This window comes from Centropristis striata, chromosome 19 (genome assembly GCF_030273125.1).
Source record: "Centropristis striata isolate RG_2023a ecotype Rhode Island chromosome 19, C.striata_1.0, whole genome shotgun sequence".
In the NCBI taxonomy this organism is placed as follows: domain Eukaryota; kingdom Metazoa; phylum Chordata; class Actinopteri; order Perciformes; family Serranidae; genus Centropristis; species Centropristis striata.
The window spans coordinates 28,948,737-28,973,619 of NC_081535.1; the positions used below are offsets into that span (position 1 = coordinate 28,948,737).

At 34.7% G+C, this 24,883-nt stretch overlaps 1 protein-coding gene across 1 annotated transcript in view; it reads left to right on the forward strand.

Moving 5' to 3' along the window:
- The window catches only part of grk5 (G protein-coupled receptor kinase 5), a 28,657-nt gene that overhangs the window by 2,620 nt on the left and 1,154 nt on the right, over positions 1 to 24,883 (forward strand). The window contains exons 2-15 of the mRNA XM_059357277.1: positions 3,632 to 3,721; positions 3,802 to 3,914; positions 6,718 to 6,795; positions 6,944 to 7,041; positions 8,082 to 8,178; positions 8,356 to 8,415; positions 14,345 to 14,485; positions 16,641 to 16,831; positions 17,933 to 17,970; positions 18,935 to 19,024; positions 21,413 to 21,621; positions 21,710 to 21,847; positions 23,059 to 23,196; positions 23,272 to 23,403. Of these exons, the coding sequence (XP_059213260.1) occupies positions 3,632 to 3,721; positions 3,802 to 3,914; positions 6,718 to 6,795; positions 6,944 to 7,041; positions 8,082 to 8,178; positions 8,356 to 8,415; positions 14,345 to 14,485; positions 16,641 to 16,831; positions 17,933 to 17,970; positions 18,935 to 19,024; positions 21,413 to 21,621; positions 21,710 to 21,847; positions 23,059 to 23,196; positions 23,272 to 23,403 (1,613 nt within the window). The remainder of the gene's footprint in view (positions 1 to 3,631; positions 3,722 to 3,801; positions 3,915 to 6,717; positions 6,796 to 6,943; positions 7,042 to 8,081; positions 8,179 to 8,355; positions 8,416 to 14,344; positions 14,486 to 16,640; positions 16,832 to 17,932; positions 17,971 to 18,934; positions 19,025 to 21,412; positions 21,622 to 21,709; positions 21,848 to 23,058; positions 23,197 to 23,271; positions 23,404 to 24,883) is intronic.

Below are 24,883 nucleotides of genomic sequence, written 5' to 3' on the forward strand. Positions count from 1 at the left end.
CCCGTTCTGTGATTGGATCTCTAAAACAGGGCTAAGAAACGGCCCTGGTTGCCAGACCGCCTGCAGGTTCGAAATGAAATCGAGAGTGCAAGGCAGTATGGGTATACCCAGGCTAACAGATATTAGTTTTTAATTAAAAAAATAAGCAATTATTACTGATAAGAAGACACAAAAAACTATAATGTGCAAGACTGTAAACTGTAAAATCTGACCTACTTCAGTTCCAGGCTGTCCTCATTAAACATTTGTAACACTTACTACTAGAAGTGATGCACTGGAGTTAGTTGGTTTAAGGTTTTGTTCAAAGACAAAGCAACATAAATGTAGCACAAAGGTCAACTGTTTGAGTCCGGCTGTTGGAGGTTTCAGACTTTTTTTAAGCCTTACACCCTGCTCGTTTTCTCCCCTTTAGCAAGAGATTTTGGTGCCTGAACCTGAACTGTTTTACAGGTGGTAACCATAGGGGAAAAACAATGCATCACATGTTAAAAACAACCCAATTCACATGTCACATTCTGCAGGATATGATATGAATCCCATGCAGAGGTTCTCGTATTCCACTTCATGAGAATGTTGTCGGGTCAAACTCAAGGTCAAGAGGAAAAAAACTGTTTTTAGCTTCCAGCTGGGAACAGACTTTTCAGGTTCTCAACCAATTTATTTTTGGTAGAAATGCTTTGAAGGGTTCAAAAATGAACTACTTGAACCTGAACGACAACCGGACATGTTGGTGGAAGAGAGACTCTGATGAGATCTGCTAAACAAGTTGGTATGTTTCAGGCTCCTTAGTCCAAATAAGTTATGTAATAAGTGTTTTTTTTTTTTTTGCTTATTTAAAGATGTTTTATTTTCAGTCATGCATCATTGCTCCTCTGTCTAATTAGCAATTGATCAGTAAGGAAGAACAGATGATATATGGTAAATGTCTGCACTGTCCTCACTCTGCAAACTTGATATTTGTCAAATAACACAGAGAACTTACAAAGTGATTTTTTTAACCTGTAACACTACTTCCATCATGTACAGTGTATATATTGAAGGTTTTCTTTACATATGTACAACTGGAAAAAAAGCCTCGCCAAGCAGAAATGTGTCATTAGAACGAGAACTGAATACAAAAATGTAATCAAAGGGAACATTTTTGGATCCATCGACTGGATGTGTTATAATGTCCTGTTGTTAATGTGAATATAAAGCTCTGTAAAGCATATATTTATACTTATTTGTGGATATTAGTCTTCTGTTGTCAGTGTTCAGTTTGTTTCACCTGCTGTGTTATTATCTCACTGTGTTACTATGACTGAAGACCTTGTGACTGAAACTTTTTAACCCTCCTGTTATGTTTAGTTTTTCAGGAATAGCAATAACTCAGGGCATGTTTAATTATCCAAAAGTGTCAGAAACTAAATAATCACAATAATCACATTGTTTATATTTCATTAATAACCATTAAGCTCTGACAGATCATGGTTCAGTGAGGATAATTCACTCGTTTTCCATAAATAAATGCACATTAAAACTTTTTTTTATGTATATTGGAAAGACCTACATATAAAATACAATGGTTTTACATGACAATGACTTTTTAAATTTTCTTCTTATGAAAACATTTTTTTTTTAGATTTTAAAACATTTTAAAATGGGTCAATTTGACACGCAACATAACAGGAAGGTTAATGAAGTAGCCTCTAGAAGAAAGGCTTTTTAGGCTATATTTCCTTTCTCATTTATTGTTTTTTTTTTACTGTTTGTTTAATTGTTTCTACTCTTAAGTGAATCAGTTTTTTACTTATTTAGTTTATTGTTTGTTTGTTGTGTTTTCTGTCTGTTTTGGAGCCCCTTAAAATGCTAAATCTTAAGGTTTTAATCCTGAGATGATAAATGTCTCATCAGATTACCTGCAGAATTCTTTGTGATATTATTGTTTTGCTTGGGTGACGTGGTGACGCCGACTTCCCTAAACATCACGCCGTGAAGGAATAAAATGATGAAACTGATGACAGATTGCAGGAGCGCTGATTGCTGCACTGATACCTTTCTTTTTTCAACACTTTTTCTAATCAATCTATGCCAAAAAATGGCCTCATTTGTCCTCAACAACTGAACATTTCTTGGCTCAAACATCCTCAGTGAAAATATCTGATTAAAAAGCTTCTAGAACACGAAAAATACATAATTTCTCATTAAAATAAAGCTTGAAATTCTCCCTGAGAGTAACATCAACTTAAACTTGATAACAGATGTGTTGTGAGTAGGGTTGTCACGATACTAAAATTTTCAACTCGATACGGATACTCAGGAAAATATTAAATACTCGATACCATTTTCGAAGAAAAATGGAACATGTAAAAATTAACAGAACCACAGGTTAAATATTTATAATAAAAAGCAGTTGTGCAAAAAGAAACTGCAACTATGGTACCAAGCTTCAGGTCTGAGGTAGTGCAAAAAAGAAATAAATACAATAAACAATAACAATTAGAACAATATCTTGAGGTTGTACGCTGTGCACAATATTAGGCAAGAGCATACCTTGGGTTTAGCTGCTTAATAAGCTGTTGGAACCCAGGTTTCTCCACGGTGTAAATAGGAACCTGATCCATACATATGTACTCTGCCACAGCTCTGTTTATTTTCATAGCTTCTGGGGACTTGGCATCATATTTTGGCGGTATCGATACTTTTGAAAATGAGTATTGTTCACAGAGATAAAAAGTTGTTACTTATACTTCTGGTGGCAAGCAAGAAAGCAGTCTCAAGAAGGTGGTTAAAACAAGACCCACCTACAATAGGAGAATGGCTAGATGTGGTCCATGATATATATACAATGGAAAAGTTATCCTACTCCCTCAAAATCCAGACTGACAAATTTTCTATTTTATTTTTTGTTTTTGTCTTGTTGTAATTATCTATGTGTATGCATGTCCCTTTTTCTTTATTTATTTTCTTTCAGAGAATTAAAGTGAAACTCCCTCTTATGTTCGAACTGTTCATAATGTTAATACATAAAAATGTTAAAAAATTGGGCCTGGGAAGAAAACTGATGTTGATGTATATTTATAGCCTGGCTAACACCAGGCACATCTCATTTGAGATTTGGGTCTGGAGGTTCGAAATTAAATTCGAGCGCGCAAGGCAGTCTGGATATACCCAGGCTAGTATATTTATGGATACAGAATGAAAATCCTGATGGTTATCTTTTCTATGATTTAGTTTTCTTTTCCTGTCTTTGCTTTTCCTATGTATCAGGAACCTGTGCATACAAGAGAAATTATGTTTTGTTTTTTTAAGAAGGGAAAATATCCTATGTTGTATGTAACCTGTTGGCCTCAATAAAGATTAAAAAAAAAGAAAATGAATATTGTATCCGGATACAACTTTTAGTATCGATACTTTTTTGAGTATCGATACTTTTGACAACCCTAGTTGTGAGTAAAAGGAGGTGTAATGTTCCAGTTGACAGCATGTCCATTTAACTGTGAAAGTAAGTTGCAGAGTAATGTGGTCCCACAGGCTCTGCAGCTATAAATAGTTCATTCACTGTAGTGCAGCGTACTATTGTCTGAAACCTGATGGGCCGGGCACGCATGTACACCTGCACGCTTATGAGACGTGTCACTGTGATCTGCAGGTGGAGGCAGTAAAGGCCGCAGCTACAAGTGGAAGGATTTGCTGCGCTTCCCCCACATCAGCCAGTGTGTGGACCTGGCCATGAGAATAGGTGTGTGTGTGCATGTGAGGCAATACATGTCATTGTTTGTTTGGGGCGTGATGTAACATCCTGTGTCATGTCTCCGTCAGAGAGGGATTACTACAGTCTGTGTGTGAAGCAGCCCATCGGGAAGAAACTGTTTCAGCTCTTCTGTCGGAGTCGAGCCGACCTGCAGAACTACATCTCCCTGCAGGACGCTCTGGTACTCTTTAAACTACACATCTATCCTGCTGGAAATACACACACATTTCACATGAATGCATGCTTGCAGTGTGCGAACTGTGTCACACTATACAGTTAGAACACACACTGAATACTGAATTACATGATTCAATTCAATTCAATTCAATTCAATTGGCTTCATTGGCATGACGTAACAATGTATATATTGCCAAAGCAAGCATCAGAAAAAAAGATAACAAGATAAGGAAAGCAATATTTACAATAGATTATTATAATTCTGTTATTCATTTTAAAAGAAAAGAAAAACTAATAACAATAAAAGAAAGCAATATTTACAATCATTGAATTGAAAACAGGACATGCAGAGCATCAAATGCTGAAGGAGAAAGGCCAGAAATTGTGCAGGTTTTGGTGATAAAGTCTGAGTTTTCAGACAGTGGGCATGCACCGTCATATTCATTTATGGAAAAATATTGTATGCAACATCAGGACACTGGACATGTGGAACAAAAAATTGCTTCACAGTAAAAACTAGTTAAATTATAACACTAAAAAGACGTATAATAGACATAAGCAGTGGTGTAATGTAACAAAGTACATTTACTTGAGTGGCGTACTTAAGTACAATTTTGATGTACTTTTACTGTAACTGTATACTTCTATTCCACTACGTTTAGCTGACAGCTTTAGTTGCTTTACAGGTTGAGATTTAACACAAAAAAATGATCAATTTAAAGTGATTAGACTTTCTTTTTTTTAATTAAACCTTATAACAATATATTAAGTAGTTAAAATAAGACCTATCTTTACACAATTAAAATGCTCCTTACATAAATGCATCAATAATAATAATTCAATAATATATTTAGAATATATAAAACAATCTGCATAATTTGTACTTATTATTTTTTGATACTTTAAGTACATTTTCTGATTTTTGTACTTCTACTGAAGTAAGTTTTGAATGCAGGACTTTTAGATTTTAGTGAATCTTCACCAGTTGATTATTTAAATCAAGATAATTGTTTTTAGTATTACAGGTTTGGCAGAAATGTTTTGTTTCAATTTGCAGTGGAGGTTTTATCTACAGTATATGCTTATGTGCATATATTTCCAGAACAGAAAGGTGAATATAACAAGATGGTAAAACCAGGCTCAAAATTCTTGTTTCATCTTGTTGACATATTAGAGTCAGATGTTTTTCACAGAGGGGATTCTGTATATCTCTTTACATCACTCCATAAATCACAAAACACTCAACAGACATTAAAAGAATACATTTTATTTTATGTATAAATCACATGATTAATGATATGAACAGAGCGCTGTGTAAAAACCTTCAGAATGTAGATAGGAAAGAAACTAAAAAGTTTATTGTCTGTAAGAGCTGCTGAAGGGAAGAAAAATACTCACTTTGACACTTTATGTATTGTAAAATTTCTTACATTTTGACCCACACTACAGGTGGCAAAAAGTAGATTACTTTCATTAGGACTAATATATTTTGGATTACAAGTTTTCCTAAATGTTATGTTTAAATATTCAAATGAGGCTTTAACTAATACTATTTTTTTGGTAAATGTAGGAAAAATTTACATACGGAGAAAGATCAAATGTAGGAAAATAAACACACTTTATGTGGAATTGGATGTTTTCTTTCCCCGAGTGTGAGAGGCGACTTGATATGGAAGCAAAAATCACGTGAATCTAAAATTAGGCCAGCTGAATCTGTTTCAAGCATTCCTCCATAACTCATTCGAATTTACTACGAAACAGACAGTGAGGAAGTTGGCACTGGATGGCTGCAGGAGGAACGATAACAAGACAGAAAACAGGTTTTCTTTTCTATCAGCACTCTGAAAAAGCCTCATAGGAGCCAAATATTTATAAGAGTTATTCATTTTAGTGGAAAAATGCCATTATTGTCACTTTTAAGGACAGATAAGACTATATAAGACGGAGTACTAGGGCCACATTTAGAAAAAAGTAATTAATTATGAGACTAAAGTCGTAAAAATTGAATTAATTATGACAATAAAGTCGTAAATATTGAATTAATTATGACAATAAAGTCGTAAATATTAAATTAATTATGACAATAAAGTCGTAAATATTAAATTAATTATGACAATAAAGTCGTAAATATTAAATTAATTACTTTATTCTTGTAATGAATAAAAAAATGATTTTATTCTTGTAAATTAATTGAATATAGTTACGACTTTATTCTCATAATTTATTAAATATTTTTTACTTTATTCTCGTAATTAATTAAATGTTTACGACTTTATTCTCGTAATTAATTTAATATTTTCAACTTTAATCTCCTAAATGAATTAAATATTTACGACTTCATTCTCGTAATGAATTAAAGATATTCGACTTTATTCTTATAATTAATTAAATATTTTCAACTTTATTCTTGTAATTAAATATTTTTTACTTTATTCTCATAATTAATATATTTGCTACTTTAACCTTATCATTAAATATTTTCGACTTTATTCACGTAATTAAATATTTTGACTTAATTCTTGTAATCATTAAATATTTTGGACTTTATTCTCATAATCAATTGAATATTTGACTTTATTCCCGTAATGAATTCAATATTTTTTACTTTCATCTCGTAATTAATTCAATATTTACGACTTTAATCTCATAATTAAATTTTTTCTCTTTTCTTAATGTGGCCCTAATACTCCTTTGGACGGTTGAGAATATCTTTTAGCTGAAGTTGTGGGTGTTTAGAATTAAGAAATGCTGCTTCTTACTGTTAAAAACTGACCGGAAACCTTCTTCTTCTTCTTCTGCTCCTTTAGGATGCTTTTGAGATGAAGGCGGACGAGGAGCGGAGAGATTTCGGCATCGGCATCATCCAGAGATTCCTCATGCGCCAGGTCCGACAGCTGCACAGAAAACACACGTCTTTGTCTTCTTTAAAAGATAAATCACTTCTAGAGCGACCCAGAAACCCTCCTGACTCTTAACTGCTGCAAACAATCACTTCTTTTTAGCGTTTTTAAACATCTTTATGCATGTCTTCAGTCCATCCAGTGTGTGCCGGTGGTGCTGAAGCACGAGCAGATCTGCAGCCAGAGTCTGGAGCTGGATCCCTGCATGGACGTCTTCCACGACTGCAGGGAGTGAGTCCTATAACCTGCTCCTTTAGGACACATGTGTGCTTATTAACCCTCTGGGACCACTCGGGACATTTTCAGCCACATTTGTCATTTTTCACTTTTGTTTTGGCAGTCATTTTGGCTGTGATACTGCAAATGACATGATTTTTGGAAGAAGTTTTTGGTAATGCTTTATAATAAGGTCCTTAATAACCATTAATTAACAAGTAATAAGGCATTGTTCTCGCTTTAGATCCAGTAGTTGCAAAAAGCATAGTTAACTTATAGTTAACTTATATTTGATGAACAATAAAGTATATTTTAATATCAATAAGCAAACAAAGTAAGATTAATAAAGGCATGGCTAAGACATAATGGGTGGGTCATGGGTGTTTGTAATGCCATTATAAACACACAATAATGTTAATAAGCATCTTGTAAGGACTTACAAGGGCCTTATTACTTGTTAATTAATGGTTATTACAAGGACCTTAATATAAAGCATTACCAAGTTTTTTTTTAAAATATAATTTGAAATTAAAATAAAAAAAATTCTAATGGGTCAATAATACACTTTGTACAAATGTACTACCCTTTCAGGCCCTTTGGGCTGAAAAATGTCCACCTCCAAAAAAAAATGCTATAAAAACTTTTCAGATTAATATTTTTTTCAATCTCATAAACTTCCACCCTGCTCAAAACTACGAAACATACAAATATTTTGAGGATTTTAACCCTTTAAAAGCCAGTTTGATTAGATGATGTCACTGTTTTTAAAAGAAAAAACACAGAAAAGTTGAGTTATTTTCCATATAATAAATATTTTTTGGGCTGGGATATTTGTTTTTATAACAGCCTTAGATATGTCAAAAATATGCCACAAAATTTTTAGGCATTTTTAGTTTTTGTTTAAAATGTAAAAACCCCTTTACGGCCACTTGATGGCTGTAAAGTTTTTATCGTGTTTTTCAGCCCAAAGGGCCTGAAAGGGTAGTAAATTAAAGTGGGCCCAAAGGGTTAATACAGCAAACAAACACTATTAACTTCTCTGTTTCATGCACTAGAGATCTACATAAATACCTGTGTGAGGAGCCGTTCATCCAGTACCAGGAGAGCATGTTCTTTGATCGTTTCCTGCAGTGGAAGATGCTGGAGAGGTCAGTGTGTGTTCAGGTTGTGAAACAAGGAAATAAAAGACAATGTGTGACATATCAGAGCTGGTTGGGCAGCTGGTTTATCTTCTCTCTCTTGACTCTGTGCCATCTGTTTCATTTAAGACCTGTGTTTTAACTTTTTAATGGATCCATTCAGAATGATTTTCTTTCTCTCTTCAGCCAGCAGATCACCAAGCAGACGTTCAGACAGTACAGACTTCTGGGGAAAGGAGGGTTTGGAGAGGTAAGACTGCAGTCACATCACTTTTTATTTTTCTGTCATTAATATGACTTTAAGAGCTGGTTCATTCAAATGAAAATAGATCTAGATATTCTAATTTGAGGCGGTCTTCACCCAGAAAGAGTCCTTAGAAGAAGAAGAAGATTACTTTATTAATCCCACAATGGTGAAATTCAACCTCTGCATTTAACCCATCATTTTTTACACACAAGTGAACACACCATTCAAGGAGCAGTGGGCAGCACATTACTGTGCCCGGGGAGCTGTGCAGGGGGGTTAGGTGCCTTGCTCAAGGGCACTTCAGTCCTAGACCTGTCAGTACCGGGATTTGAACCGGCGACTCTCCAGTTACAAGCCCGATTCCTAACCTCTATTACGACTTATTTTTATTTTCATTGTTCGGCTGCAACCTCTAGAAGTCTAAAGTAAGGTAGTAATTATTAGTGATGTGCCAGTGAAGCCTCATGAACCATTTTCATTATTTTCTGAGTCCACTAGATGGAGCTATTGGTTTAAAGAAAAAGGCTAAAGCTATGGTAATTGAGTGTGTTTTCAGCTCTTTGTTGAACAGAGAGCTCCATCTAGTGGACTCAGAAAATAATGAAAATGGTTCATGAAGCTTCATTTGCACATCACTAGTAATTATGAAGAGGATGGTAGGGAGTCAGGTGACGGATTATAAAGACAAACACAGTAGGTCTTTCTGCAGGTGCTCAGTATTACAGGACATGCTCTCTAAACAGTTGCAGTGTGGTTAAGTTTAGCTAGCAAAACTACTTGGTTAGGTTTAGGAAAAGATCAGGGTTTGGGTCAAACTAAGCACTTTAATCCTGGATGTTATCTCAGGGGGTGTATTAGGTTGTGTGATAAACTGGTTGTTTTGTTTAACTGCAAGACTCCTTCAAGAGGCCGCTGTTTGTCCTGCATGAAACCAGAAGTAATGAGTTTTGAGTTTCTTGTTTTGTACGTACATTAAACTTTGTAAAATATTTAACTTAGGCATGTACATTAGAGGTGTGAATCAGCCTATTGATTTTATCCCGATATTTGAGTCATGATACAATATTATTGTGATTTTAAGCATTGTGGGATATGGTGAGTATTGAGATACAGTATATTGTGATTTAACTGTTTAACTGCATTTTGGGTCCACAAAATTAAATTCAATCAAGAATTGTTTTGTCCAATAGTAGAAAATTCTCAGTGTATTCATCTCACTTCAGTCTTTTTATTTCTCCACAATGAGAGTCAAACCCACAGACTGACCAACAAAGTATTCAGTCAAACTGAACTGAACTGATATCAAACATGTATGGACAACAACAACTGCAGCATTTTATCAAACTTTCACAAACAACAATCTTCACTGCTCTCAATGTTTCTGAATGAAAATTTTTTTTTAAAAAGCCGGACTTTGCATTGTTATTTCCACAACTTCCTGACACGACATCCTGATGCACATGGTGCCATTAGAGACAAAAACGGCAAAAATACTGACGGCCCGTCAGAACACTAAATATCGATACTTGGCGGCCATGAAACAATATAATATCGCAATGCAAAATATTGCGATACTATGCTGTATGGTTTTTCCCCCTCTTCCCCCTCCACCTCTAATGTATGTTATGTAAGTTAATTTACGTACATAACTAAAGTTACGATATGAAGGTGAAACCTTCCACCTCGTTTCCACTGCATGGTACGACACGAAGAAAAGTTATGGATTTTATCTGGTGCCAGGCCACTGTTTTTTTTTTTTTTTTTAAACTGTAATGTTTATTAGGTTTTTTTTTCCATGTACACAAGAGACATACACAACAAAAGAAAAAACACTTAACATTAATAAAACAGTATCAACATTCATGGCTGCGGGTATCCATATTCTACAAAATCAGATTCATACAGTTTACAGTTCACATGTCTTTCGTTATGTCATACAACACCCATTTTTTCCACTTTGAAATAGAAACATCTTCCTTCAGTCGAAGTATATTTCTCTTACAATCCCTAGCCATTGTTCTATGGTAGGAGATTCAGTCTTGTACCAGTTCCTTGTTATTGTCTTCTTGGTCGCAATCAGCAGTATCTTGACTATATAACTATCGTTACCAGTTACACTTTCAGTTACATTTCCAAGGTACATAATTTTACTTTCATTTGGTATTTCATACCCCAATATATCTTTAATTATGGCACCGACATCATCCCAAAAGGAGCGCAGCCTGGGGCACAACCAGAAAATATGTGCATGGTTAGCTTCTTTGCTCCCACATGCCCACCAACATAGTTGTTCTGTAGCACTTTGTCTAGGCCACTGTTTTTTTTTTTCACCCTGCCCAGATTTTTTAAAAATGGAAGCCCCCAAAACTACAGCTGCGTATAACTGCCAATGTTCCTCCGTGTGTTGCCAATGATAGGAGCCAGCAAGGTCCCTTCTGCAGTTGGAAACAGAATAGAGAAAAGGATCTGGTACCAAAACTGACTTGAGTTAGGTCGTGTAGAGCCGATACCATGCAGTGAAAACACGGCATTTGTTCATTGCGTTACTGCCTCCCCTGTTTTTTGTTTCCTGTCATCTCTCCACTAACAGAGTCTGTTACATCCCAATGCAGTCTAGGGATAGAGAAAAGCCATAAGCCGGTATAATCAGGTGTAAATTCTCAAAGAGCCACAGAAAACAAGAAAAAAAAAAAGTACACCATCGCAAAAAAAATAAATCAACTGAGGCAACAACCAACCCATATGTATAAACCAAAAAGAGCAACGATTCTCAATCTACAGATCAAACGCCAAAGAAAATGCAAACATACAAAAATAAATAAATCACCCTGAAAAATAACAACACTAAAAAGGCTATTCAACCAATGAAATATACATCAGATATTAGTACTGCTGAGAAATTCAGAGGTCTAAAATACAATAACACACAGCCTGTTTTTTTTTTTTTTTTTTACTTGGTTGAACCGTTTCTTTAATAATGTATCTTTGGTTTTATATTATAATCACATGTCGACTTTTTCTGGTTCTGTAATGGTAATGAAATCTCAGTAAGCCTTAAACTGTCCAGTTTCATTCTGCAAATGTTTTAAACAGATGTTAATATAAATGAGGTCACCATGGTGCCGGAAACATTGTGTGAATGAATGAATGCAGGTCACCTCTGACTCTTAACAAAACAAATCCAAAGATTTATTTCGTCTCTCTCCTGCCAACATCTGACAAACAGCTAAAAATAACCCTGAAGAGAATTCCCCCAAATCTGCTTAATGAGTCAGTCATGTGAAATGCTTATATAACAATAATTACCTGCAGGAGTCTCAAGTGACGACACTCTGGTGTCTTATAAATAACTCAGAGTTACAGAGTGAGCAGGTGGAGGCTGACAGTCATTTATCAATCAGCGCCCGAACAACAGCCTCCGGTTCTAAAGAGTAAAGCAGGTGCAGACGTTCCTTAAACCTGTATTCTCTCGAACGGCCAGCAGGGGGCGACTCCACCAGCTGCAGGAGGAGTCTGACTGAACAGACGTCTATGAGAAAATTACCCTATTTCTGATTTGATTTGTACCTCAGTAAACATTATGATAATGAGTTTATGGTCTCAGTCAATAGTTTAAAGTCTTCTTCAACCCAACATGATGTTTATTTAGTAGATTATGCTCCATTTAGAGTCAAATAGACCAGAAAGCAAGGGAGGGTTTAAGGCTGTTGTTAAAAGACAAAAACCAAAGTAGCATCCCAATTACTATCAAAGTTAATGTGAATTATTATTAGTAGTATTATTATGCTAATAGGATAGCTAGCTCATGCTGCCTTTAACTAGTAACAGTTAACAGATGATTGATGCTAGAACAAGTTTAGTTAGCGTCATTTTTAATATGAATGAAATGTGGCGCTCTTTGACTCACACCGCTGGTTGGTGTCGATAGACGATTCACAGCTGCTCTCCTCAGGAAAGAAACAGTGAAAAAGTTTATTTCAAGCATTGCACAGATCGTTTGTTTAACTTTCAAGCATTGGACAGATTGATTGTTTGTTTAACTTCCTAGTTACTTTTATGGTAACCAAAAGTTAACCATAATAAACTCTCCGACAACATCACAAACACGTCCTGGCTCCTTCTGCGTGGACGATAATTTAATTCGAGACCGAGATCAACGTGGCGGCTCGTTTGGAAAATTTTCTCATATATTACAAAAGTAGTTCAACAAAGTGTGATTCTGCAGACAATTGAGGTGAAAAATAAGCCGTGCATCTGTCTTCATTTTATATCGGTAACCCATCCGTGACTGTACTCACAAAAACTCACCTATTCAGAATGGCTCTTAATCCAAATAATTCAATCACTACAGGAGTTTGCATAAAATAGCCGAGACCTCAAGTTTATGCAAATGACGAGCAGCACCCAACATGACGTCACGTTTCTGTGATCAGAATCAGAATAAGAAATACTTTATTGATCCTCGGGGGGGACATTACTTTTGTTACAGTTGCTGCTGTATAAGAGATAGAAATAAGCTAAACTAAACTAAGCTAAACTAACCCTAACCCTAAGTATGTAAATAAAAATAGAAATAAAATAAGAAGTGGGCTAAACTAAATATACAGAGGTAACAGAGGTACATGTTTGTACAAAAAGCAATAAAGTAGAAATATCACATTATAAACATACATTTGAAGTAAAATAGAGATATTTCCAAATATGTATATAACCAAGCCCCCAGGAAAAACGCCAGACTTTGAATCCAATTTAGCAAGGTGGCAAGAAAGTGGAAATCCCAATTTCCGGGTCATCACATGACGCCATTAGGGCCAAAAAGACTTACACTGGGAAAGATGCATCTATATATCAGCAGATCATTGTTTTGCAATGTCACCACAGCAACACAATGACTCGTTTTACTGTCAGAGTTTGATCTGATAACATTTGTTTTCATAAGAATAAATTATTTAATCATCATTCCAGTTAGCGGAGCGCTGAACAGGAAGTCCTCGGTGCCCAGTAGATGCTGAAGATCTGGGAATCTTTTTTTATACACGGAAGTCAAACGGTTTTGGCTTAATGCCCTCACGTAGCAGCTTTCATAGGAATGAACAGAGCCCTGCCTCCAACTCTGTATCAGTTATCTTGCATTCTGCAGGTGCCGTGGACATGGATATATGACGTGGTCATGGCTGCTGTCATTTTTAAAAAACATAACAATCAGTGTTTTTGATTTGTGACAAGAATCTTGAAGACAAATGTGCCACACAAGGGATGGGAATAATTAATCGATGATCGATTAATGGTTGTTAGGAATTTGGTCAACACATGGAATTTTTAATTGATCCATGTGTTTATTAATTTTAATTTTATCTCTAACTGCGTATCAGTACTAACTAAACTGAAACACGGCTGATTGTTCAGTTCTGCAGCCGTACGTCAATAAGCCAATGAGCTGAGAATTAAGTTGGATAAAGCTACAGTTTGCAAACTGGAAGTTGCAATAACATTTATGAAACACCCAGAAATACAAGAGTATTCATTTGAACAAAACTATCTTACTGTATCAAACCTTGCTAGCATGAATTACTGAGTTTAACTTGATCCAAAACTTATTTAAACACAAAACACATTTAAATAGGAAGATTACTGTAAAAAGAAACACTAACTTCATGCCTCTTTGGGGACTAAAACATAAAACATTAAACTCCTTGATGTTATCTTTACAGTTTAATCTCAGTCTTAGTTTTACAATCGACAGGATCAAGTCTCTTTTCGTCCTCTCAAAATAAAAGCGTCTGTTATCAAAACAAGCTTTTGCACAGTCCTGTATATATATATATTTTTTGCGCATGTATGCATGCAGCAATGAACTGATCTTTAACGTTACAGTCGAGTTGGCAGGTTTCTTCCAAACGCCCATCCCTACTCCACACTGTGTTTTGTGCAGGTGTGGGCGTGTCAGACTCGAGCCACAGGGATGATGTACGCCTGCAAGAAGCTGGAGAAGACTCACGTGAAGAAGAGGAAAGGAGAGGGCATGGCTCTGAACGAGAAGGAGATCCTGGAGGGGCTCGACAGCCGCTTCGTGGTGAGAAGATCACAGCTGCTCTCTCTCTGGTTAACCTATCAGTCATTAAGATATTCTATAATAAAACACCAAAAGCATCTTATTAACAACTGTTGTCCCTGCAGACATTAAAACACATCAGTGAGTCACACTGCTGAGGCGCACACACACACACACACACACACACACACACACACACACACAGACACACACACACACACAGAGACAGACACACACACACACACACACACACAGAGACAGACAGACAGACACACACACACACACACACACACACTCATACACACACTTTATACAATATAAACACACAAGTTTACTTTGACTTAATCCCACACACACTGTCCTGCTGACACAAGAGCACAGAGTGTGGATAATACTTTAAGCTCCATTATTTATCAATATTAAAGCATTAGAAAAACATTTAATAAGTGGTTTATAACTCTCTTTATCCTTGTTGAACGTGTTTTTAATGAATTTGTCAACAACTAACTCTTCCTGGGTACTATAAGATAATAATAAATGATAATCTAGTAGAACACAAACGTAATAATATATCAAATATATTATCATCATTATTATAATTGATTAGCCTGGGTATACCCAGACTGCCTTGCGCGCTCGAATTTGATTTCGAACCTCCAGACGGTCTGGAAACGAGGCGATTATCTTAGCCCTGTTTTAGGGATCCAATCACAGAGCGGGGACGGACGGTGAGACGATGACGCGTACTACTCGGCACTTGGAAGCTTTCCGGATCCAACATGGCTGCTGCGGACGCGAAACTCTCTTTAGCTGTAGATGGTGTTTTAAATAGTTTAGAGCGAAAGTTGAAAGGCGAAAGGTCTCTCGGCAGCTCCGCTGTCCCCCGGCTCGTAGCGAGATCACCGGTAGCGGGGCTATTAGCGCCGCACGGGCGGTTTCTGCGGCTCGTTGCGCCGAGCCGGTGAGACCGCCGGTCACCGCCGGTGATCTCGCTCCGAATCGGGGGACAGCGGAGCCCCCAGAGACCCGCAGCAGCTTGTTTATTGCCCATAAAATCAGTGGATGTGTGTGGCTGAATGACATGAGGGGGAATAAAGCGTGAAAATAAATAATTTTGCAGAAAGGGAGAACTGGAGAAGCAAAGCAGCAAACAACACTCTCTCACAGACACACACACAACAAACATCCATCTCTGTTGCTCTACTACGTCATCTGGTATAACTGATCTGATTGGCTAAGAGCTACCTACAGACGCTTTGATAGACATTCTAAGCGTCCAATAAACGGCTCCGGAGGATCGTAAACCACACCTCCTCTACGGAGAAATACATTGTAGGTGTCCAGACCTAATCTCCAATGAGATTTGGTCTGGTGTTAGCCAGGCTAATAATTGATGGCAAATACTGTACATTAATAAACTCTGCAAAGCCATTTAAGGTAGGTCCATAAATCAATATGGCTATGTCATAAATAAATATGCATGTGAAATTAATACCTAAATAAAACAAATTAGACAATAAATATGTAAGTGTAAATAGAAATATATGAATGAGCTAGCATAGTTGAATTAATAAATAAAATAATTACTTTTCTCTACTGAATTTATTTTAAGGGGACTTTTATTTCTTAAGTCCACATTTATGTTGCTCTCTACACATTTTTATTTGTTATATAAGACAGAGAAAGAAAACATAATAAATAAATAATAGATAAATAAATGTGAAATAATTTTGGCATAAATTAAATAAAAGTCCCTTGGAATATGTAAATGTAGAATTATTAAATAAGTCCACTGACATAAATTAAGATAAATTAGTCATTTAAAATATATATATTTTAAATAAAAAATATATTTATATATTTATTGAACTGTGTCGACTGATTTATATATTTAATTTGCATTTATTTATATATTTATCGCCTCATTTGTTTTTTTGATAGGCATACTTAATTATTTGCTTATGTATTTGCTTATTTATTTAATATTATTAAATATTATTATTCCATAACAAATTTTAGGAAAATACTGAGACTGTTTTTTTTTTTTAAACTCAATTTTAAATATGTATTTGTGTTTTTAAAGGTTTTACATCTACAGCCAGCCTTCTACTTTTTTTTTTTTTTTCTACGTTTTTTTATCTGATCTGCACTTTAACATGCTTGTTGTTGTGTTCAGGTGAACCTGGCGTACGCGTACGAGACGAAGCACGCTCTCTGTATGGTTCTGACCATGATGAGCGGTGGGGACTTGAGGTTCCACATTAATAACATCGGTGCTCCGGGCCTGGACCGAGACAGAACCAGGTTCTACGCTGCAGAGGTCTGCTGCGGTTTAATTCACCTCCACCAGAAGTCCATTTTATATCGGTCAGTCTGCTTCACACACACAAGTACTCAGATCCTTCACTTTCATAAAAATACCACACTGCAAAAAAAAATCTGTTATAAGTAAAAGTCCTGCAGTCAGGGTGTCAAATAAAAAAAATGTTCATGCAGTTTTTTGGGGGCAAACAGCTTTAATTTGCACCTGATTATTTCTGAAACTGCCTGCACTGAAAATGTTGCTTAATTAAAAGTATATAAGTATAATCATCGAAATGTACTTAAAGTATTAAAAGCATAAAAATGTATGCAATAAAAAATAAAGTATTTATTACATCATTAGATTATACTCATGCATTTATGTAAAATCAGGATTTTACTGTTGTAGTTGGTTGAGGTAGGGCTCATTTTGAATTGAATAATTATTATTAATGATTATATAATTATTATTTTTTCCATTAATCAATTGTTTGGCTTATAAAAAATACTATAATAATAAATGGCGTCATTATTACCCAAAACTCACACTGACACCTTCACTGTGTTCAAGTAATAGTCCAAACTAGGACTGCCAGGATATTAGATCTTTATAATGATATTATCATCACGTCAATAGAAGTTTTTTGGAGAAAGAAAATAACGCTCAGTCAGTGAAATGCATCTATAAATTAGCTTATTGTGCATTTTGTCTATTTGGGAGTGTCGGAGGTGGAACCCGAAAAAAACAGAAATTATTATAGAGGCGCTGGATAATTTTACATATATATTATAAAGAAGGATATTACCATATGTGTATTATTAACATATCAAAATGTCATCATGTTTGTCGTCTACACAGATAAATCACAACACTCCTCAATCTAATTATAATTACAATTTAAAACACATTACAATTATTAGAGTTATTAAAAGGAACATTTGTGAAGTGAAAGATGACTGTGTCTATTAGTCGATTATTTTAAACTGTTCAGCTGTATTCATAAAAATTGTTGGGTAATTTATAATAATGGTCAGAGTCAGAGTAGAACTATAAAGTGGCATAAAAACAAAGATGAAGTACCTTATGCCGAACTTGAAGAAATGTATTTAATTACATTGCAGCAAATCTGTTCTGAACGAACTGATAAATCCTGTTTTATCTTCCAGAGATCTGAAACCAGAAAACATTCTGCTGGACGACAACGGTACGTACACACACACTAAATACACCTACAGCAACTAATAATAATAATAATAATAATAATAATAATAATAATAATAATCCTGTTCTTTAGTGATCCGAGTGCAGTCTAATTATTATTATTATTAATAATAATAATAATAATAATAATAATAATACTATTCTGTTTGTTTTAGTGATCAGAGTGCAGTAAAAACATCTACAGCAACTAAAATTATTATTAATAATAATGAATAATAATCCTGTTTGTTTTAGTGATCTGAGTGTAGTAAACACTTCTACAGGAACTACATTTATTAATAATAAAAACAATTAACCTGTTTGTTTTAGTGATGAGAGTGCAGAAAACACTTCTACAGCAATTAAAATTATTATTATTATTATCATTATCAACAGTAAAAAATAATAATCCTGTTTAAGTGATCAGAGTACAGTAAAAACATTAACATCAACTAAAATGAATAATAAAAATAATAATAATAATTCTTAATGATGAGTCTATTTATGTACCTAGAAGTGGATCACACATTCCACTGTGTGCAGACAGAATATGATGAAATGTGTGACAGATCCTCTGAGTTATTTTTAGCTGGAAACGATGTGAACGATTTGAATGATGAGAATGATAAGAGTTCAAGTCGAGCCAGACGGTCGTGTTGTCTTGGGTTCAAACATAGGCGGGACCAGGAAGTGAAGGCCTCTGGGAATCAGGTGTGGTGTCTATTTTAAGACGCTCTGCACCTGTTCCTCCATTCTTGGCAGCGTACCTGGACGCTATGAACCGTCTTATTTGTTTCCACATACTTTCATAATGGATGAATTGAGGGTTGGAGTGTGACTTGTCAGTGTGATCGTTTCAAGAAGCAGTAATAAGCTCCTGAGGGAGGGAGGAGGAGTGTACTCAGCAAAAGGGAAAGTCCGCTGAGCAGCTAATAACGTCACTGATCTGTCTGTAATTGTTCCTCAAGGACACATCCGCATCTCTGACCTGGGCCTGGCTGTGAGGCTGTCTGAGGACGGAGTGGTGCGGGGGAGAGTGGGGACGATGGGATACATGGGTACGTATGTTACTCACAGGGTTTATGTCCGGAGAAATTGAAAAAAACATTTTCGTTAACTGAAATAAAAATAAAGTTTTTAAAAAAACGATAACTAACTGAAACTGTATTGCATGGTTACAAAACTAACTAAAATTATAGTGGAAATGTCCTTAGTTTTCGTTTTTGTCAACTTTTTTCATTCATAATTCAGTGTTTCTATTTGAACATGCAACACATGGTAAATATGTTTACTGAGACTGGGATGTTTACACTAGAACCAAAATTCAAAACCGTTAATAACCTTATTGGGGCTGAGATGGATAAACCAAAGGAAATAAAGGCAAAATTTATTATGACCACTTTGAATCTGGCACCCAACACATACCCATTACAAAAAAACTAACACTAACACTAAAACTAATAAAAACTAAACTAAAACTAAGCATTTTCAAAAAATAAAAACTAAACTAAAACTAGAAAACTCACTCTAAAAACGAACTAAAACTAACTGAATTTGAAAACAAAAATTCACAACGAAATTAAAACTAAAACTATGAAAAATCCAAAACTATTATAACCTTGACAGAGAGTCTGTTGTTTCAGCTCACATTAACTCCACAAAGAGTTATTCTGCTTGCAGCTCTGTGAGCCTGCAGAGAAAACAAAAGATGCACAGCACCAATTCACAAAAAGTTTGTGCAAAATCAAATAAAAACAGAACGTTGTCAAAAACATTATAATTCACTGAGCTGGTTCATTCCCAAACAGCACACATTATAAACAAAGCAATAAACAATCTACTTTCTGGAAACATTCAGGAACATTCCCCAATTTTACAGAAATGGGGAATATAATCTGAGGGGTGAGTTCAACTTTTAACATCCGCGGGCACGAACAACATTAAAAAGTTTTGATCTTTCAGTTTGTGGAGTGAGGCTGTAGAACAGACAGTGTGGAGCTCAAGCAATGTCCAAGTATGATCCAGTGTAAATGTGGTACAAACACATGGTTTTCACGAGGTACAGGGAGGAAAAAGGGCTTTAATGATCAGGTGTTATTGATTATTTATGTATGTATTTGTTTATTTAATCTATTTATTTTCTTTTTTTTTGTAAATATGTATATTTGGGAAGAAAGAGTGTTAATTGAGTAGTGGAGAAGGGGTAGGTGTAAATAAGCATTTGCTTCATCCTACTCCTTTTCGGACATGTTGAGTTCACATTATTACTTTTATTTTGACTTTTGTTATTGTTGTTTTGATTATTCTCATTGGTTTTGTTTATTTTTCAGTTTACTTTGTTGTGTTACTTGCACATGTTCGAAATAAAAAAGCTGAACTAAACTTAAACTAAAAATGTCCCAAATTAAATGCATAATATGGATTGGATATTTTCTCTTTTCCGGACCGTTCTCTGTAAAGCCAGAGATGGTTGTTAGATCAGCAGTTTGTGCCACATCACTCAATCATCTTTCTTCCTCATTCTGATGCTCGCTTTGAACTTCAGCAGCTCGTCTTCACCATGTCTACATGACTAAATGCATTGAACTGCTGCAATGTGATTGGCTGATGCATTTACAAGCAGCTGAACAGGTGTACCTAATAAAGTTGCTTACAAAATTATTATTTTTTTATGTTTTAGAAAACGTCTCAGCTATTTTGGAATTGTGGTTGAGACAAAAAAAACAGTCAAATGTCTTTTTTACTACTGTTCTTGATTAATCCATTAGTTATTTGGTTTATAAAATATCTACAGTCATGGAAAAAATTATTAGATCATCGTTATCTTCAATTTTTTGTTTATTTTAATGCCTGGTACAACTAAAGGTACATTTGTACATGTACAATACATATATATATATATATATATATATATATATATATATATGGAAAAACAACAAAGAACCCTAATAAACAAACACACGAAGGGCTTAAAACTTTAGTAAATTAAAATTATAATAACCTCAAAAATAAATAACCTTAAATTAACCTTAAAAAATAAATTACTAAAAAAAAAGGACCTAAACTTCTTCAAAAAAAAAGTTAAGAAAGAAAAAAATAATAAAAATTACCTAAAAATCGTATATAGATACATGTATTCCTGTTTCATAGAGCGTATGTAAATCTAATATTTTCAACTGGTTTACAGCAGCAGTCTGGGAGAACCCAAAAGGTCGAGGTCTGAAAAATAAAATAAATAAAACATTGTTAAAGAAGTTTTAGAGAGATTTCTTCACACAAAAAAATCATTGATTTTCTCAGAATAAATCTGTGGTGTTTGGATGGATTAAAACCTCCATAAATCACATTTAGATTCTGCAGACAGCGCCTGTATCTACGTGTGTTACTGCACACGTCTTGTCTCAAGCTGCAGCTGCAGATGTTCACTGATCTGCTCCTCCTCTCAGCTCCTGAAGTGATCGGAAACAAACACTACGGGATGAGTGCTGACTGGTGGGGCCTCGGCTGCCTCATCTACGAGATGACGGCCGGGCAGCCGCCGCTCCGAGCCCGAGGAGAACACCCCAAACCCCCCGAGATGGAGAGGAGGATCCAGACGCAACAGCCGGAATACGACGACAAGTTCAGCAAGAACGTGAAGGACATCTGCTCCTTGGTGAGTCCAGAAAACTGCTGAATCAGGCTTAAATTAAAAGTCCATCTTTAGAGAAACTGACAGGTTGTTCTTCTTCTCCGTCCTGCAGCTGATGGCCAAAGACCCAGAACGGCGTCTGGGCAGCGGCAGCTCCGGGGGAGGAGAAGTTCAGGCTCATCGTTTCTTCAAAAAAATAAACTTCAGGATGCTGGAGGCCGGACTCGTCGAGCCGCCGTTCAAACCTGATGCAAGTTGTACTACTAAAAATGCTTTAGAGCAGGGCTCTATAACTAATCTGTTTCATTTAGATTGTTTTTGTCTTCGTTTCCACATATATTATTTACCTTTTATCTTCAAAGGAAATTCTAAATTAAAAAGACAGTTTGCAGAATCAAACCATTAAATTATAGCCATTTGGATTAAATGTTTAGGAATAATTGGTCAACACTTTTTATAGTTTTAAATGTATTTCCTTATTATTTTACAGATTTTCTTTTTATGACACTCCTATAAATATTTTTTTTAAATATTTTTTAAAATGATAAAAATGTAAGGACCTAAACTTCTTCTAAAAAATAGAAATGAGAGACCCCAAAACCTTTGTCATAAAAAATATTTTTTATGTAAGAAAATTAGAATTTGTAAAGAGTAAAAGATTTTTTACTTAATGTCCTAAAAATATATATAAAACAAAAAAACCTTAGTAAATGAAAACATAAAAGGGCTAAAAACTTACAAATGAATGCAAATCATAATAACCTCAAAATAACCTCATATTAACCTTAAAAATAAATGAAAAAACGTAAGGATCTAAACTTTTTTTTTTTAAATATGGAAATTAACGAAGTTAAGAAAGACAGAAAAAATGCTTTAGACCAGGGGGAGTCAACCTGCACCTCCGGAGCCACATGTGGCTCTTCAGGCCATTTATAGTGGCTCCCTATGACTGTGACCAAAGAATTATAAGGAATAATAACTTTACATTTTACGTCTTTACGTCATTTCTTTACATTTTAATTTTAATCTATCATTGTTGTATGCCCAAATCAATTTGTATTCTTCACCTGTAAAAATGTGGTTTATAAACACCAGTAAAACTTTTTTTTAAAACATTTTAGTCAACTAAAATGTGCATCATAGCTTATGAAAGTCTACAGTCCGGCACCTTAACCTCTAAATTTTGCCAACTTCAAGTCTAGTTTTGAGTTTCCCTCACCAGGCTAGCTTTCCTGAGATATTTCTCAGGAGTCTAGCCTTTATTTTGCACTTGTGTCCTCACTGCATTCTGACAAAACTATTTTAATAACTGCTCATTGGGACCTATTAGTAATGTTGGTATGCTAATCTAGACTTAAATTAAGCTCAGTACTGGAGTAAATGTACTTATTACCAGCACTAAACAAGAAGCTAGAAGTAGTGCATAGTGTTGTTGTGCTCACAGCAGTTGTCCCCCTGCAGCCCAGACAGGTGTACTGCAGCGACGTGCAGGACATCGAGGAGTTTTCTTCAGTGAAGGGGGTCACTCTGGACCGCATAGACGGGAACTTCTACTCCAAGTTTAATACGGGCAGCAACCCCATCACCTGGCAGAACGAGGTGAGTTCACAGAAGCATTAGCTTGTGTCCAGACTCCAGCGTCAGGCTGACCTCAGCGTCTCTCCTCCTCTGCAGTTGATCGACACGGGATGTTTCAAGGAGCTGAATGTTTTCGGTCCTATGGGAACTCGATCTGCAGACCTGGACTGGGCCCAGGCCCCCGGGAGCCCCAAACGCAGCCTGATGAAACGGATCTTCCGCCGACACGTAAGAAAACACACAGCAGGGGTGAAAAGGGTTCACAATGAAATTTTTTTTTCTTTTTCTTTTTTTCTTTTTCTTTCCTTTTCTTTTTATTTTTTTGTCTTTATATTTCCATATTTATTATGTACTTTTTAACTTTTATATATTGATCTTTACAGTTTCAAATTTATTTCCTAATTATTTTGCAGATTTTCTTTTTATGACACTCCTATGAATGTTTTTTCTTTAACTTATATTTATTTATTTTCATATATATATTTTTACTATTATTATTTTTAAATAAAGAAATTAATAAAAATGTAAGGGACGTAAACTTCCTCTAAAAAATATACAAATTATGAGAGATCCCAAAACCTATAAAATTAAAATTAAAAAATATAAAAAAGAATTGCAAATAAAATTAAAAAACTTGTACAAATAAACAAAAATCATAAGTTAATGTCCTTAAAAAATTCAAAAATATTTTTTGTAAATTAACTGATAAAAATGTAAGGAACTAAACTTTTTCTAAAAAATATAGAAATGAACAAACCCTAAACCTTCATAATAAAAAAAATAATATTTTATTTTGTAAGAAAATTAGATTTTTTTTTTAAAGAGTAAAACATTGCTTTACCTAATGTCCTAAAACATTTATTTATATATATATATATATATATATATATATATATTAAAAAATGACAAAGAACCTTAATAAATAAAAACATAAAGAGCTAAAAAAAAAACTGTTACGAAAAAAATAAAATCATAGTAACCTCAAAAATAAATAAATATCCATAAATAAAAAGGTAAGGACCTAAACTTTCAAAAAAATATATCGAAATAAATGAAAAAAAAAATCTTTAAACATAAATACTTAAAAAAAAAAAAAGGAATTAATGACACCCCAACACCTTTAAAATAAAATAATAATAAATAGAAACAAAGGAAATGATAACCATGTATATGTAAAGGTTATAAAAGTTTTTTTGAGGATGACTTTCCCTGCTGATTTTTTACTTAATGTCCTAAAAATATAAAAATAATATATAACAAAATAAGACAAAAAAAACTCAGTTTTACAGTTTTACAAATAAATGAAAATCATAATTCCCTCAAAAACAAATAACCTTAAAAATAAATAAAAACGTAAGGATGTAAAACTTTCAAGAAAAATACTAAAATGACAAAAAAAGTTTATTAGAAATGACATTTAAACCTTATATACATTTATTTGCTGTCCTGTGAGCATTGCGTTTCTCTAAAAACCTGTTTTCAGCTTTGTGACGACGACTTTTCCAACTGATCCGAGAGGGATTTTAAACAGTTTATTTAGCTGAAGAAGGAGGAGAATTTCCCCAACACATAAAGAACACTTCACCCTTCAGTTTATCACAAACATTCAACATCTGACCACAACGCTGTCAGAGAAACATCGTGCAGTAAAAACACAATATTAACCTCTGAGATGAAGAAGAGAAGTATTAAGTTGCAGAAAATAGAA